This window comes from Mus caroli, chromosome 6, assembly GCF_900094665.2.
Source record: "Mus caroli chromosome 6, CAROLI_EIJ_v1.1, whole genome shotgun sequence".
NCBI lineage: Eukaryota > Metazoa > Chordata > Mammalia > Rodentia > Muridae > Mus > Mus caroli.
Window position 1 is genome coordinate 84,951,455 of NC_034575.1, and position 17,877 is coordinate 84,969,331.

The window sequence follows — 17,877 nt, forward strand, 5'->3', positions numbered from 1 at the left end:
ACAGAGACAGACAGAGACAGAGAGAGACAGAGACGAACCTGTGGACTGAATCAGACAGTGAAGAGGAGAGGGAGAAGGGACAGCCCTCAGGTCCGACCTCTAATAGAGAGGAAAGGAAAATCTAAGAGTCAACANGCAGACCGGCCTTGCTAATGGCTGGGTACAGGAAGCTTCAGGTGTCAGGGAGTGTGCTGCCTCTGAAGTCGGGGAGGACTCTTAGGAAGTTAGCGAGCACCTCACGGCCCAGTTTGGGAGGTGGTGGAAGGAGGGTACTTTGTGGGAAGGGGCATGGGATCAGTCTGAGTGCTGTGGAAGCAGAGAGACGGAGTGACACGACTACCCATCCCTCCAGACAAGTGCTGCATGATTTGAAGCAATGGANGGAGATCAGTCACTGGTAGACACTGGTTATCACTGCTGAGGTCTCTATGATACTGGGCACTGGAACACAATAGGGAAGCACAGATGTCACCGAGGGAGTCAGTCACTAACAGGTGTTTGGTGGCATTCCAGGGCCAAATGGGACTGTGGTCATAGGAGAGTTAAGATGCCGATTCAGCAGTGTGCTGGCCAGTCTCTGTCAACTTGACACCAATTGAGTCAATTGATTCGGGGAGAAGAAACATCAGACTGCCCTGTGGGCATGTCTGTGGGGCTTTTCCTTGATTGATGATTGAGGGGGAGAAGGCCCAGCCCCACTGTGAGCAGTGCCACCCTTGGCCTGGCAGTCCCTGGCTGTGTAAGAAAGCAGGCCGAGCAAGCCAGTGAGCAGCTAGCTTCCTCCATGGTTCCTGCCCTGACTTCCCTCAAAGATGGACTATGATATATAAGCGCAAGCCAAATAAACCCTTTCCTCCCCGGGCTGGTACAGGGATCGAGTGTCTTTGCAGAGCCCCATGGTAGGATGAGCGCTTTATGGGGTAGTAGAGGCTCTGGCAGATCTGAATGAGGGGGTGCCCATGGCAAAGTGTAAAGGAATCAGGGAAAGGAGAGGGAGAGACAGTGTAGACGTTTGCCTAGGAGCATGGGGCTCTCTGTCCATCACTAGCACAGCAAGAAACCCGCCAAATAAGAAAACATAAATAATTGTGAAGGACAGCCAGAGGAAGAGCTGTAGACAGCACGTGTCACTCTAAGACCGTGCCTGTGGCCTGCAGCTGCCCCAGGCTGACTAGGACTATCTTAGTGGCTCCAAGTCACTACAGTTGCTGATGCAGCCTCTCTGGCTGAAGTCAAACTCCAAAAGTCTGCTTGAGGGTAAGATGCATCGGAGTGCCCATGGCACCGGGATGCAGCCACAGCTGATTAATAGGACTGCCCAGGAGACAAGGGGCTGTTTTCAGGAAGCCTGTGCCAAAGACATCATCCAAAGAGTAGGGACCACTAAGAGAAGTTTCTCAGACCTGACCCACCCCAACAAGATCAAGCAAAGACACAAGGCAAAGCAGCCCTAGAATGATCACACACACACACACACACACACACACACACACCACTGTGCAGTCCCTAAAGGCACAGAGGCTCCCTGGCTTTCTTCTGGAACTGCTGGGGAAAGATGCTGTAAAGTTACAGCGCCACCTTGTGGCTTAAATTGGAATCTAACTCTTTGCTAGGTCCTAGACAACCTGATCTCTGAACCCCAGAGCTGGAAACTTGCTTCTCAGATGGGGAGCCTGGGAGTGAAAACATGGCCTCTATGTGTGGACGCTTGCCATTACAGTGGAGGCCTGGGTTCTGTGGAGTTAAAGTCACTTCGCAGTCGCTTCGTTCAACAGCCAGACTCAGCTTAGGATCCACACGGGAAGGGGAGTGACCAGCTGTTATTTTCTCTGACCACAACCACAGTGTAAAGCTGGGCCTGAGACCCAGGAGCNGCTGCTGTAAACATACAGGTAGGAGCCATAATTCTGGGAGTCCTCATCCTGGGAAATGTCCTGAAGTCTATATATCCCATACCCACCCCCCCCCATGGTGGGATATTGTTTGACATCATAATGTAAGAAATGAGAAGGAGCCTGGGGTGGTTAATCTTAGGTGCCAACCTGATGAGATTTAAAATCACCATGGAAATAAACTTCTGGGCATGTCTGGGGGTTGGGGGCGGNTTTCTAGATTATGTCAAATGAGGTGGAAAGACCCATCCTAAACCTGGTCCAACTATCCCAGGGGTTCTGGAGTCCTGGACAGAATAAACAGGGAAGAGTGGGCTGAAGTGAAGCATTCCTCTCGCTCTCTCTGCTTCCTGGCTGTCAGGCAATGTGACCCACTGCCTCATCTTCCTGCCACCATGACGGACTGCACCCTCAATGTGTGGGGCACAGTAAACCCTCCCTTAAGTTTCTGTTGTCAGGCATGTTGTTACAGCGACAGGAAAAGTGGTGGATGTCTCGCTCCTGCCTTCTCAGCAACATCCTGGAATCACATTGCACACCCCTTGTGCATCTCATGAGGGAGCAAAGTGGCTGCAGGGACAGCTGTGATAGTCACCACTAGGATGAGGCCCCAGCCACCTGGACCTCTAACGCTGGGCTGCTGGAAGTCCCACCCTCTGTCAGGTAACTAGCTGCAATTAATTAATTACCTTCTGGAACTTTCCTGGCCTCCTTAAAAAAAAAAAAAGCCTTCCTTCCCTCCTGTTGCCTCTCTCTTTCTTCCTATATTTTTTTAATCCCTTTTATNTAGAGAGAGCCACCTGTTAAAGGTTCTTCAAGGGAAGAAAAAGGGGAATTCATATATTCTCTGAGTGCATCCAACTTTTACCATACCTATCCTGGGGCCACACAACCAGACCTCTCATCCTCCACCTTCCCTGTTGATACTCCTGTCCTTGAAACCCTGTGGGCTTTTGTTTTGTTTTGTCTGTCTTTGTTATTTGTTTTTGAGACAGGATTTTTCTGTGTAGCTCTAGCTGTAGACCAGGCTGGTCTCAAACTCAGAGACTTGCCTGCCTCTGCCCTGAGTGCTAGGATTAAAGGCGTCTGCCTCCACCACCCNGCTTCAACACAGTTTTAAAGAGCAAATACCCACCAGTGCCTGCTGAGTGAGTTCTGGCTTTGGTGTGTGATGTACCAGCTGGGGGCTCCCTGGAGCAGGAGAGGAGGCTCCACATGGCCGCTCCTGGGAGATCCTGCGGGCTCACGGGCAGCCAGCACATGCTCTGTGAACCCTGCTCTCCTCAAATGGCTTGCTCCTCCGCCCCTTTCTATTTCTGTCTTTTAACCTCACCATGGTGCCGGTGCTTGCTTTCTAAATATATCGTGCTGTATGTTTCTCTGGGCTTTGCACAAGTCCCTCCCTTGATAGACTANGGCCNGGGGACCTTATTCTGTCCCTCTCCCCAGGGCAGAGTGTTAGCACTGAAGACATTTGGCATTAGCTGAAATATTAATGGAATGACCTCCTTGTTCAAGGCCTGGAATTAAAACAGGCATCGGGGCCAGAGACCTTAAAAGATCACTTTAAATGTCCCTTCAGGTTAATGTCAAATCTCTGAAAACTGTACCCTTAGTGCANCCGACCAGTCAGCAATTCAACCAAGTGTTAACATGGAAATATCCAAAGCCAAAAGAGATCTGTCTAGAACATAGGAGAAGGGAGAGAGGCCATCAGTCAACTAGAACTGACTTTCTAAGGGTCAGCCTCAACCATCTTCAAAGAGGTAGAAGCAAGGCTGGGATTTCACACAGCTTGCCTCTACTGAGCACTTGGGAAGCTGAATGGGGAAAATTGCTGGAGTTCAAAGTCAGCCTGGGAAACTGGATGAGACCCTGTCTCAGAAGCAAGGCCTGACACTCTCTGGCTCCCTGCAGTGGAAGGCGGGTGCTGCTGAAGCAGGGGCCAGTGCCCCACTGGATCCTGGGACACCATCAGCCCTCACTCCCAAGTTGCAGAAGTACTTGCTGGCACAGGGCATCGGGGCTGATGATCAGACCCCAGAAGTGTGTGTACCACAGCTCTGTTTAATGCCAACGCCTTTTAAAAATCCATTTCCTATAAGGGAAATAAAGTCAGAAGAGAGCCAAGATCAGCAATCAGTAGCTTTAGGTGATGAGAATGTAGGCCGATTCTATTTTCTTNTTTTATCTGCACTTTAAAATATTTATATGCTAGTATTTATTACAAGCATAAAAATAAAGAGTTTTATTCCTAGGGTCGGGGTGCAAGTGTTCCCTCCAGTGCTTGGCAGCTGGCTCCGCCTCAGGGCCTGTCCTTCCCAGTGAATGCACTCACATGGGTACAGTAACTACAGGGCCAGAGCACGCAGAGGCAGCACCAGCAGCAGCAGCTANGGCTCAGCACAGATTTGAGGTACATCACTATCCCCAGGTCCCAGCAGACAGCTGCTTTAGCGTCTGGTTTCTGCAAGTTCCATTTCAGGCAGGCGTAATTAAAGGAGTCTAGTAAGAGTGATTCCATCTAGGGAAGGGTGGGTGATTTGAGATTTCGCTTTGCCACTTACTCTCTGGGTAATTTAGTGCCACTTTTAAAATCTCTGACCCAGTTTCCTTAGCTATAAAACAGTGATCGTGGCTGCCCTGCTTCTGAGACCCATGAGATACTCAGAGTGAAAGCCGTACTCAAGGCTCTGCTGTTCATGGTCCCCTCCATGACCCTTCTTTCTGTGAGTGTGATTCCCCTTTGGGAATATGCCTCCCTTTTCTTGGAGTTAAGTGACCCCCATGGACTGGCTTTAGGGGTAGCTTGCCTCAGCCCTTGCCAATCAGCAAATTTTGGCTTTGTGATAGGACAGGGAAGGGGTTCAGGACCCAATCTGAACCAACCTGATCAGCCCTTTCCTGGTCCTGCGATGCAGAGCTCACTCTCTATGGGGTCACTAAGGAAAGGGACAATGACTTTTCTGGACACTCTACCTGGATTGAAGCCAATAGGACAAAATGGAACAGGATAGCCCAGACAGCCCTTGAAGCCACAGAACANGATCGAACAGGATAGCCCAGACAGCCCAAGCTGGCACTCTGAGTCTCCCGCTGGAGCTGCAAGCCTGTTCCTTGTTCCCTGAGCCCCCATAGGTCCTTTTTCACACAAGTCAGCCAGTCTGTGCATGGGGATTCTAGGACCTGCTGGCGGCCAGGGGTCATTCACATCCTCTCTGGCAGGATTCTGACTCACTTCTTCTCTGGGATCTTAGTGCCTAATGCAGATCCTGTCTTTACAGAAAAGAAAATGGGTAGAGAGTGGCAGGGAGCAATTGTGGGGTTTTGTGGACTGCGTATCAGCTCTGAAACTCACTTTGAAATTTATGGTTCAGAAGCCAACTGTGAGTGTTGGCCACCTGCAACCAGAACATTCAGGAGGCTGAGGCAGGAGGATTGTGAGTCCTGGCAGTGTGGGCTACATGAGGGGAGGGGGGNAGAGTTTAACTGTGGTTATGACAGTACCAAAATAGGCCTTTAATAGGTGATTAATAAGGGCCAGAGCTTCACCTCCTGGGCGGCTTAGTGTCACGATCAAGGGGTAAATGTCACAGCTCAGGACCATGAGACCCAAAGGTCTCACAGATGTGCCCTTCTACTGTGGAGCTCTGGCTTCCAGAACCTTCCAATCCTACAGTAGAAAGCGGCTAAAACTGGATAAAATGGCAGCTATTGTTTATCTCTAGCCGTTGGGAATGAGCTGATCTTGCTTTCACTCCACCTCAAGTTTGCTGACGGCATGGCTACATCCACACCCCACCCCTCCTCACTTTGTTGTGTCTGCTCTTCTGGAGACACAGACCTGAAGAGCAGCTGAGACAACTCAGTTCCTCAGACACGGGGTGTAGGACCCTGACTCCTTGAGTGAGAGCAGAAGCCAGCAATGGTGGTGACACAGTACCCATTGGGTCTTCTAAATATCTGCCTCCCTACCCATTGCCAGTGTGGACCCTAACTCTATTCCCACCTCATCCCTCTTACAGTAACGCAGGCACGCGAGGAAACTGAGTTTAGGGGCTGCTAATGGCATGCAGAGACACAACTGCCGGCAGGTGGACTGGGAAATGGGTACCTTCACCCACCACTGGCCCAGAGTGTGAGATGGCGTGGGACACCAGCTCCATGTTACCTGCCAGGCTACATACCATGGACAGGGCACTAGCAGCACCGTAGCTGCCAGCATCTGCTCATGGACAGCATGCAGGACTGCCCCCTATTGAGCTGGGTAGTGAGGGACGGTCACCTAGCAACCAGGCAGATAGGTGAAAAAGAGCTTTTGTGGCCAATGGGATGGGAAGAATCAGGTGTAGAGGCTGGAGGAGCAGGTTTGAGCCAGTGCCAGTTAGAATAGGATTCTAGGGGCAGTGCTAGAGTCACAGGTGAGCCCCTGAGTAGTTCATCCGCTCAGCTCTGCCAGGCAGAAAAGGAAGTGGGGCTGTACTGTGGAGACCAGTTTCTGGTGGGCTGGAAATATAAGCTGCGTTCTATATAACTGGGGTTCACCCAGGAGTGTTTGCCCAGAAAGATGGAGTCATGTGGTATAAAATGGCAAGACACAAAAGGGGAGGGGAAGGCCACAACAAGTACACAGTTAAGAGGCCCACAGTTAAGGTTGCCTGCCTGTGTCCTTCCCTTCCTTGTGAGGACTGTGCTAACATCACTTGGTGAGACTTCTTATCATGAGGCCTGCAGTAGCCCAGCGAGGAGAGACATCCCTTCCCTGGACTCAGACGCTGCTGCGACCCCAGGAGTCAGTCCCAGTCACTTCTGCTGCTCTCCTACCCACTGCCTGCCTGCCTCTACGCCAGTGGGGAGATCCAGAGAGAGGCACAGAGCATCAGACTGCCCCTTTAGGACGGAGGGCTGAACTGTTGGGATGACGAGTCACCTACCCGGGAAGAGGAGATGAGGCCCCCTGGTGGTTTAGATGAGAATGTCCCCATAAACTCCTGTTGGAACACTTGGTCCNCAGATGATGGCACTGGTTTGGGAAGTTGTGAAACNTCTAGGGGGCAGAGCCTAGCTGGAGGAAGGGAGTTGTGAGGGGTAGGCTTGGACGCTTCCTTTCTGATCTCTATTTTCTGTTCCTCTAAGATGTGAGCAGGTAAGGTGTGCCAGACGCATGCCATTGTTGCCACGGAGCTGCCCGCCATCACATCTTACCCCACCGTGGTGGGCTGTATCCTCTTTAACTCTGAGCCCAAAGAGACCCTTCTACCTTTAAGCTGCTTCTCGTCTGCTGTTTAATCACAATAACAAGAAAAGTCACTGATATGGGTTTCTACCTCTCACCAACATTACAGTTACTAAATATAAAAGTATAAAAGCACAGGAGAATAGCAGAATAGAGATATCTCAGGGAGGAAAAACTTCTTTAAACAAACAAAGCATTTCCAAGGGTCTGGATCAATGGCTCAGCAGTTGAAAACACTGGCTGCTCTTTCACAGGATTCGGGTTAGATTTCCAGAATTCACATTGACAGATCACTGCCTCCTGTAACTCTAGTTCCGGGGGAGATGATGCCCTCTTCTGGATGCCCTGGGCACTGCACACATAAACAACCAGCCACACACACAGCATGTAAACAAACACATTCTTTAAAACTTACAAAANCCAAATGACAGACTGTAAAAATGTCTCTGTTTGTAAGTGNCAGNGACATATTTTATTTCTTCTCTATAAAAACTGTACAGTGGCAGAAATAAAAAGAACGCTTCAGCAGGAAGAAGCGTGACAGTGGTGACAGTGACAGCCATCTGCAGAGCACTTCGCAAGGCCAAATGTTGTGCTGGGTGCTGGGAACACATCCCTCCCTGCAAGGTGAGGACCCCCACCTATCCTAGGTGAGACTTGGCCTCATTCTTTAGCCTTGCACTGTTCACTGATGTCAGTTGCTGCTAGTGGGCAGGACTGGAACTATAGAATCTGCCTTCTCTCCACTACCCCATGCTTCAAGTCCAAAATGAAAACTGCATTTTATTTATTTTCACTTTATGTGCATGAATGTTGTGCCTACATATATGTATGTGCATCACTTTCATGCCTGCTGGATCCTCTGGACCTGGGAATTGTAGATGGTTGGTTNTGAGCCACCATGTGGGTGCTGGGAATCAAACCTGGGTCCTCTTGAAGAACAACCAGTGCTCTAAACCACTGAGCTATNTCTCCAACCCTGAAAACTATAGTTGATATTTCTATAAGTAAAATATTTTGCTTAGAATATGTTATATAATTTATGTTCAGAATATATACATGTACATATATAGATTTAATGATACATATATATTAATATGTGCTTTATTTATATTAAGCTTACTAGGCTATTACCAAAGACCATTATAATTTTCCTATCAAACTGAGCAAAATCCTCCCCTTGACGGATTCTAGGGATGGAAGCCAGGCCTTTGTGTATGGCCAGGGAGGCAACTCTACCTTCGTGCCTCATCTCCAGACCCTGGCTTTCTTTTTTTTTTTTTTTAGATTTATTTATTTATTTATTTAATGTAAGTACACTGTAGCTGTCCTCAGACACACCAGAAGAGGGCATCAGATCTCATTACAGGTGGTTGTGAGCCACCATGTGGTTGCTGGGATTTGAACTTCGGACCTTCGGAAAAGCAGTCGGGTGCTCTTACCCACTGAGCCATCTCACCAGCCCGGCCCTGGCTTTCTTGAGACTGGGTCTTGCTACCTAGTCTAGGTTGGCATCTACTGCATCAGCTTCCCGCACACAAGGAATGCTTAGGCCATTGCACTTGGCTAATGGAACTCAGGGGTGGGAAACGTCCCAGGCCCCAGAACTGGGTACCTCTGGTGAGTGCATGCTGGAGTCCTTCTGGGGGTCACAGTGGGGATGCTAACAGAGCCTTTGTAAAGACCCACACACTTGATAGCAGAGCTGTTCCACTTGCCTTCCAACTGTCTAAAGCTCTCCTCTACCACTGCCCTAGGCTGACTTGATCAGCCACAGCCCTGGGCTCCCATGGTCCTGTCTCTGACAGGCTACTTGGCGAGAGGAAGAACAGAACATTGAGGCACCTGTAGATGGGACACTGGACTGCTTGTGGACGTTGTACATCGTGGTGCGGAGCCTAGTGCGCACCACGATGTACAACGTCCACAAGCAGGTCACTTTGCAGTCCTTTGTACCCAAGGGTGGTGACATGCATCTGTGGCCTGGATTCTTAGGATCAGCCCACATCCTGCCAGACTTTTACAAATCCACTGCCTTATTTCTTGGGGTCTATTTGGGTTCCCTGCCTTCTGTTCCTGGGTGGGATGCTTGACCTAGTGATTTCATTCTAGCCATTATCCCAGNACACCTAATAGCCAGGGCAGTGCAAAAAGGTATGAGGTCATTTGCTGCTGCAACTCACCCTGTAATCCACAACAGGGGAGGAGCTCAGGCCACCTGACAACCATGTGTGAGCTACTGCACAACTGTTAAGATTTGAGTGGTAGGGGCTGGAGAGATGGCTCAGAAGTCATAAGCACTGGCTGCTCTTCCACAGGACCTGGTTTAATCGCAAGCCCCTAGATGGTGGCTTATAACTGTCTGTAATCCAGTCTCAGGGNACCTGTCCCTCTCTTGGTCTCCTTGGGTCACAGGAACCCATAGGGTGCAAAGAGGAAATACATGCTAGCACAACACCCATGTACATAAAACAAAAATAAAGGAAACTCGTAAGAAAAAAAGCAGGTTGTAAAAGGATAATTAATAATGTGGAAATATATTTAAGAAATATGTTGAATGAAAATATGGTCCTGGGGCTGGAGAGATGGCTCAGCTGTTGAGAGCACTGACTGTTCTTCCAGAGGTCCTGAGTTCAATTCCCAGCAACCACATGGTGGCTCACAACCATCTGTAATGGGATCTGATGTCCTCTTCTGGTGTGTCTGAGACAGGTACAGTGTACATATACATAAAATAAATAAATAAGAAAAGAAAAAGAAAATAGAGTGTTCCTTATGGTTCTAGTTTTTTTTTTTTTCAGTTTTCTGTTATGGCTTTATTTCCTTTGAATTAACTTTGGTTTTTTATTTTGTTTTGTTTTTTTAATTTTTATAGCGTTTATCTCCTTTGGAGACAGGGTCTCATTCACAGGCTGACTGGGAACTCACAGTGATCCAGCTGCATCTGCCTCTGAGTGCTGTGATTAAAGATATAGCTATCAAAACCACAAATATTCATGTAAAAATTATTAAGATTTATATATTTTATTTTAATGTGCATGAGAGTTTTCATTGCAAGTATGTCTGCCTGTGCACCAAGTGTGCACCTGGTGTCTTGCGAATATAGAGAAATTCAGAAGAGGGAGTCAGGTCCCCTGGAACTGGAATTACAGGCAGCTGTGAGCCACCATGCGGACCTCTGGAAGAGCAGTCGTTGCTCCTAACCAGTTCTTGTTTAAATCACAAAGCATAGATCTACTGAGCATGTCACAGTTTTGGAAGAAGACCTGTGGCTGAATTTGATACCACAGTTCTCTTTTCCTAGTCTTTAAAAAGAGGACCCCACAAGCCCAGCACAGCACTGCAGAGGCTAGGACTGGAAGGACTGCAAGTTGCTCGCTGCTCTGGCTATCAGCCCCAGGCTGTATGTGTGAGTGCCTGGGCTCAAAACAATAGTCAGTGTTAAGGAGAAACTTAGTCTCAGAGATGTGACCATGACAGATGTATGGCAGCCTGGAAGCCACCAGAGAGGAAAGGGGAAGGGGCTGGAGTAGAAANTGTCTCAAGGCCCCTCACCATGGATCACTCCTGATATCCTGTGTAGAGGTAAGTGAGCAGAGCTACCTGCAGTGGGACCCAGGTCCAGGCTGGAGCCGTTTAGTTCCTCTTCTTCCCAGAAGTACTGTGGCGGCTGCAGGAGCCGGGACTCATCGCTGTCCTCACTGGGGAAGCCCGAGCCTGGGGCTAGGCCGGCGTCTAGACCCATGGCCTCACTGGGTTCCTCCGAGTCCAGTGGCTCAAANTCAGTGGGCAACAACAGGTCCAGCAGGGACGTGGAGGTGAGGCCCTCGGGGCCAGGCTCATCCACGCCCACTGCATAGGCACCCAGAGAAGCTCCTGTAAACACAAAGCCAGATATTAGGAGGAGTACTGAGGACAAGGACTGGCTAGACAAACCACAAAGACGAACCTTCTAGGCTTCAAGGGGACCTCAGATGCCCTCTGTAGTGTGCTGAGTCTTCCCTGTGACCAGCAGGACCAGCAGGGAGTGAGAACTCGGTGACCCAGCTCTCTCATCCTCAGGATGCTCAGAAAGCTCCTCTGTCCCAGTCTGGTAGCTGTGCCAGGCACTGCAGGTACGAATGNGAGCCAAGGACCTTGCTCTGCATGTGANAATGTTCTCTAAGTTTGCATCCCAGCCTGAAACTCCTCCAGCCTGCATTAGATGCAACTGGCATCCAGGCAGGACTCCTGGGTGCAGTTTAATCACCCTCGAAAGGTTGCAGGGTAAACTCACTAGTGCTGGTAATGCTATAAGCTTATTTAGAACCTTAGACTCTCCTGATTTATCGAGACAAAACAANGACCAGACTACAAATTAAAAGGGATCATCTCCTCTTTCTTTCCGCCTGACACTGAGAACAGCCAAACTGCACTACTGACCAGTTCCACAGTTAGCTTGGCCACCGTATTGTTGAAAGCTCTGAGAAGTTGCTCAAGGCCCCTGGGTCTCACTTCTTCACCTAGAAGGCCAGGAGGTTGGTGTAAATGCCCTCTGAGTCCTTCCTAAGGCTAAGAACATCTGTGGTGTGGGGAGGGCAGGTCCAAGTCCCCACCCGTGCCCTTGCACTGAATGCGGATGACTGTGACCTGCTGTGATTATAATGAAGGGAAATTTTCACTGATGTTTATAATAAAAACAAGACCTCATATTTTTCAGGGCCATGTGCAAAGTGCCTTACAAACAGTATCTGAATTTTAATCTCCTCAACCCCCTGATGAGGAAGACAGGGCTTGGCCACTGAAGGCAAGGCAAGGATCCCAGAGTTCCAGCAGAACCTGGGGAGATGTCAGGTACATTGTGCACACGTCAGTCAGCCCAGGACCAGGAACAGCACACTGACCAATAGGAAAGCACCTGGGTGGGGTAAGCGGAGCTTAAGAGGGCTAGAAGGGGAGGCAAGAAGGGTACCAAAAAAAAAAAATGTTTATACTTGTCTTCCCTCTCTAGGCTAAGTGGCTCCAAGCTCATTCCTCACATCCAACCTTAATGTCCTCATGTCTAAAGCATGGACAGTCACTCCAAGCTCCGAGTCCCAGAGGGAGAACGTTTGTCCCAAGTAGGCAGAGCTATCTATCCCCAGTGAGCCCTCAGGTACTATGTGCTGCTATACAGGGACCTGAGGAAGGCACAGAGGCCAGGAGGTCCCCCACCTAGAGAACCCTAAGAGCAGACAACGGGTTGTATCTCCTGCAAGAAGAGGCTAACATGAGTGTCAGGGCTCAAAGTTCAGTGTGGCCTCCCAGCCAATTCAGGCTGACTACAGAGGCAAAGGCAGTCCCACAGGGCGAGAGCGGCATGCTAGACCCTTCTACTCTGTGGCTCAGAGACACTCTACTCTCAGCAAGCTTATCCGCAGGCCTCACTCCGAGCTGTGGGAGGCCAAGTTATACCTGGTGGGGGGAGCTCTGCTGGAGTTTCTGGCTCAGAAGCTGGAAACCATGACACCTCTTCCAGAGCATCTCTAGATATCCCAGATCCAAAGTCAAAGGCCCTGCTGCCATAAAGCTAAAGCTGTCTTCATAATGCTCCTGTGTCCACATTACTAGCTCACGTGGGTAGGACACTACGTAGTCGTGCTCCAAGATATCTAGAGACCAGAGGGAGTCGTGACAATCTTCGTGAAGTCCACAGCCCCTCAGGTTCCTTTTGGTTTCAAGGAGAGGATGCCAATGGGTCCTTCCTCTCCAACTCTCACCCCATCACAGGGAGATCCTAAGATACTCATGTTGACTTTCTAGTCCTAATGTAATGGGGAAGAGCAATATCTATCCCATAATAGGTAGGTAGTAGTGAGTCAGGATGCAGGGTCCCACACAGAGACTACCCGGGTGCCAGGTTCTTCTCAGAGATGTGGGGAGGGCATCCTCCAGGAGGGCACACCACTGAAACTCAACTTTGCTCTACCTCCCTTGAGGCTAAGCCCCCACTCCGCAGACTTGAGTCACTGTCCCATCTTCATGACAGGCCTCAAGCTTTCTTCTCTTAGGACTTCTGGTCCATCTGCCCAGGCTAGCCTGATCTACGGGAGTCCGTGTAGAAAGCAACCAGGCTAGCATAGTGTTCCAGGTGAAACCATAAACAGCCAGGAGGCACAGATATGAAACTTGAAGAAGTCTGGCTGTGATGAGAACCGTCAGCAGATCCCAGGCTACACAGCNAGCCCAGAGTCATGCGCTAAATTAACAGAGTTGTTCAAAATCAGTACCTTTTACCCCAGACCCAGCATAGACTTGGGGGTAGGAGTGTGTGGGAATTAAACAGAGGGGAGCCACAGATAAGCCTTGAGCCCAGTTATTCTGTGAGGAGCCCCAAGAATCAACATTTCTAGAAAGTTCCCAGGTTGATGTTTCTAGTTTGGTGATCACATCAAGAATTTCTGGGGGTTGGGACTAGAGAAATGGCTCTCTGGTTAAGGGTCCTGACTGCTCTTTCCAAGAGCATGGGTTCAATTCCCAGTACCCACATGGTGGCTCACAACCATTTATAACTCCAGTTCTGGAAGATCTGATGTCCTCTTCTGGCCTTTGCCTGCACTGGGCACACATGTGATACATGATGTGCAGATATATGTGTGGACAAAACACCCATACACATTAAAAAATAGTAACAAAAAGAATTTCTGGAGGTTTTTCAATATTGTTTTAAAATTAACATTTATTCCCTCTTGTGTGTGTGTGTGTGTGCTTGTATGTGCTTGTGTGCACATGTGCATGGATGACAAAGGACANTTTTTGGGAATCAGCTCTCTCCTTCTACTGTATGGGCTGGAGAGAATGAATTCAGGTCATTGGGCTTAGTGACAAGCACCCTTACCTACTGAGCTATCTTGCCATCCCAAGAAGTTCTGTTTTAAGTCACAAAATTTGGGGATGATTTGTTACACACCCCCAAATTTGATGCAGCCTGTATGTACACTGAGAAAGGTTATAAATGGTGTTCTTTCATATCAGAGTAGGATTACAGTCATTCATGCATGCAATTTATAAATGTTGGCTTTGTACCAGGTATTATACAAAGNCTGGCATATGCAGAAATAAGAAAGATATAGTCCCTGATCTCCATGGAGCCCAAGAAGATGATAGAGCACCATAGCATAGTGTAACATGCTGTGTATATATGTGTGTGTATGCATGCATGTATGTATTGCATATGTATGTGCATAGGCATGTATGTATGTAGGCATGTATATATGAGTGCGTAGGCATGTATGTATATATATATGTAGGCATGTATGTATGAGTGTGTAGGCATGTATGTATGNTGTGTAGGCATGTATGTATGTAGGCATGTATGTATGAGTGTGTAGGCATGTATGTATGTATGTAGGCATGTATGTATGTGTGTATATGAGGCCTGAAAGCACACCACATGATGACAGCATGGTGCCCTGCTAGCAGACTGCAAAGCAGGGAGAGGCTGAACAAGAAGTGATGCTAGGAGGGAGCACAACTTGGGCAGAACCTGGGAATGCTCACTCCTCATCTCATTCTACGGGGTGGACAATGGTGCTCCCCAAGAGAGCACGCACACAGTGTGCCAGACCTCACACTGCAACAAAACAGTCAAGGCCACATTACTGGAATGAGGGCTATACTACTCACAGCTCCAAAGGCCAGTTTTGGTAGGAAGGAATCAGGTTTATTCAAATGAGAAGGTGGGGGTGCTTCTCCCAACATGCTGGCCTGTGAATATCCTCTAACCAACTCTCTCCAGAGACAGTCCCCCAGGGATCTCTCGGGTATGTCAAGATTCGCTACCACTGCTCACTATGTACTCTCCTCCACACTACCCTCTGGAACAGAGCGCCACCAGAGCCTAAGTGTACATATGACTCACCCAGTGCACCGGGCTCTGCATGGATGAGTAATGCTGTTGGTCCACAGACCACACTTGGAATAACAAAACTCAGAGTAGCTTCTGACAGCCAAATCGGCACCTACCATCCCATCGCAAAGATGACCCAGCCATATTCTTTAAAGTGGTAGAGGGACTCCCCATCAAGGGACAAAGCCCAGTACCCCTCCCCCACTCTCCACAGTCGCAATCATTCCCTGAATGCTCTGTGCTTTAAACTGAATTTCTAGAGATTTCCAGAACGTTACAACCTCCTTTGCTTTCTTCATACATGCTATGCCTTCTGCATGAGCATCCATTTATCCTCGTCTCTTCCCTACCTAATTCTCAAAGAGCTGTTGATTTGTATTTTTCCTGAATGTGTGCCTGCATGTAACACCTGCTCTGTAGTGCCCACGGAGCCAGGCTGAGCGCACTGCATACTGGAAGTAGAGTTGTGAACCTCAGTGCGGGTGCTAAAAACTGAACCCAGGTCCTCTGCAAGAGCAGCAAGTGCTCTCAACTGCTGAGCCACCTCTCCGGCCTCCTCCTCCTCCTCAACTGCCTAATTCTTATTCCTGTCTCTGGACACTGGACACAGCCCCCTCTCTCTCGCAGCTCTCTCTCTCTCACAGCTCTCTCTCTCTCTCTCTCTCTCTCTCTCTCTCTCTCTCTCTCATGTGTGTCTGTTGTTGTATGCATGAGAACATGCACACGGTGTGTATGTGTGTCTGTTATTTGCATGTAAGCATGTGAGTATACATACTGTGTGTGGTGTGTGTGTTCTTGTATGCACGTGAGCGTGTGAGTATGCACACACATGCAGTGGCTGGAGAAGAACGCCCGGTGGCTTTTCCTATCATTCTCAGTGTTAATCCCTTGAGCCTGTAGTGTCTCTCACGGAACTAGATGCTTAGCTAGCTGGCCAGCAAACTCCAAGATCCACCAGTCTCTGCCCCCCAAAGCTGGGGTTACAGCATGTCCAGCCATGCCCAGCCTTTGTGGACACTGGGACTCTAACTCAGGTCTTCATGCTTGCACGGCAACCATTCTTATCCACCGAGACAACTTCCTGGTCCCAAATAGTTTCTGAACAGCCTTTCCTAGTCACTAGCCCTGGCAGGGTGCCATTCTTTGTTATTCCCGCCTTGGCCCTACAGTCTGCTCACCCAATCATACAACCTCCCTCAGATGGTAAGCACACAGTGGGTCCCTCAGATGGTAAGCACATAGTGGGTCCCTCTACACTACAGAGTCTGGTTCCTGATACACAACCGGGCTCAACAAGCCCTTGAGTGAATAAATAATAATTGGGTCGGACCCTCTTGTTTTACAGATGAAATCACTGAGGACTCGTGGGACTAAGTTAATAGAAAGAGCTGTAATTAGCTGCTTCTCCCCACAGGAAGGCCTTGCAGATGTTCTATGAAGGAGGTTGGGGATGTAATTATTTGCTGAGCTGGGCGGCATAAAACAATATTCAAGGCAGCATAGTTACCCCCACGGGATGTAGGTGCCCAGGAGGGGAGCCCGCACTGAGGATCAGAGGACACCCTTTGCCTTTGGACATGCTGCCCGGGGTTCCTAGCTGAGTTCAGGTGGAGGGCTCTGTCTTCCTCTGAAGTGCCCCCACAATGCTATCCACCACGAATCTCTATTCACAGGCCCACAGGGGCCCTGTTTAGAAACACTTCTATAAAGTGTCCTTATTTATTTAACACTTATTTTCTAATTTTAAAAAAGTGGAACAGATTCACAAAATCCTAATGCCAACTAAAGCCAAGATCCCCACGTGAGGAATGTGNCATCTTATTGCACGTAAAATTCATACAAGAATCACTCGGTCACTCCCAAGCTTATGGTCTGAGCCGGGTGGTATGCCAGGTCCTCCCTGGTGATGCAAAGACGGACTTTGGACAGTCTCTGCCTGCAGGGAAATTAGCAGTTTAGGGGGAAAAAATGGAATCTAAATTGTATACAAGATACCAGCTGCTTCGGCAGCCCTCGTTTGCAGAAGCAGCCTCCCCAGGGCTGGGGAACGGGGATGGCAAGGAGCCAAACGAGAGAAACCAATCTGGAAAAACTCATTCATGCATCCCAGGAAGAAGAAAACGTCAGGTGATGAGGGATGTGTGTGCTAATTAAACCCTGAATATTGTACAGGTTCCCAGTGCGCCTGAGCAGACGCACTTCCAGGCCAGGAGGAGTACAGCTTTATCCACACACTGTGCCTCAGCAGGGATGCTGGAGAAGACAGCTTCAGCCACAGTAGGAGAGAGTAAAGTTGGTCTTCCTCAAGAGTCGTGAACTCACCCTCCACATGGGTCCTGAAAAGATGTGCCCTGNTTGCTTCGGAGTCTCTGAACTACCTCCTTGGAACCTAACTTAGCTGGGTGTGGTGGCACACACCTCTAATCCCAGCACTTGGGAGGCACACACAGGCAGATCTTTGTGAGTTCAAGGCCAGCCTGGTCTATATAGTGAGTCCTGGGACAACAAGAGCTACATGATGANACCCTATCTTGAAAAAACAAAACAAAACAAAACAAAACAAAANATTCCTAACTTAAGTGTGGTAGAGAAGCAGCCACAGCCAACTGGCCCAGCACACTCCAGCCAACTGCCCCAAAGACAGCAGGGTAGAGCTACAGGCGTGGGAGGCAAAGCTTCTTGCTCAGCCACGTCTGCGTGCAGAGCTGGGTTCATCCTGGGTTTGTCCAGGTGGGACCCTCTACTCTCCATCTGCACTCCAACAGCTGGCAGTGACCCGCCCCCAGCATCTCCTCTTTATCAACCTTTCCTAGATGGCCTATAGCCATTCACAAAGACTGAAATCTCACTTTAAAAAGGGGGAGGGGAATCTGATATTTCCC

At 49.1% G+C, this 17,877-nt stretch overlaps 1 protein-coding gene across 1 annotated transcript in view; it reads right to left on the reverse strand.

Annotated features, from left to right (window-relative positions):
• The window catches only part of Podxl2 (podocalyxin like 2), a 32,595-nt gene that overhangs the window by 12,039 nt on the left and 2,679 nt on the right, over positions 1-17,877 (reverse strand). The window contains exon 2 of the mRNA XM_029478227.1: positions 10,732-11,004. Within this exon, the coding sequence (XP_029334087.1) occupies positions 10,732-11,004 (273 nt within the window). The remainder of the gene's footprint in view (positions 1-10,731; positions 11,005-17,877) is intronic.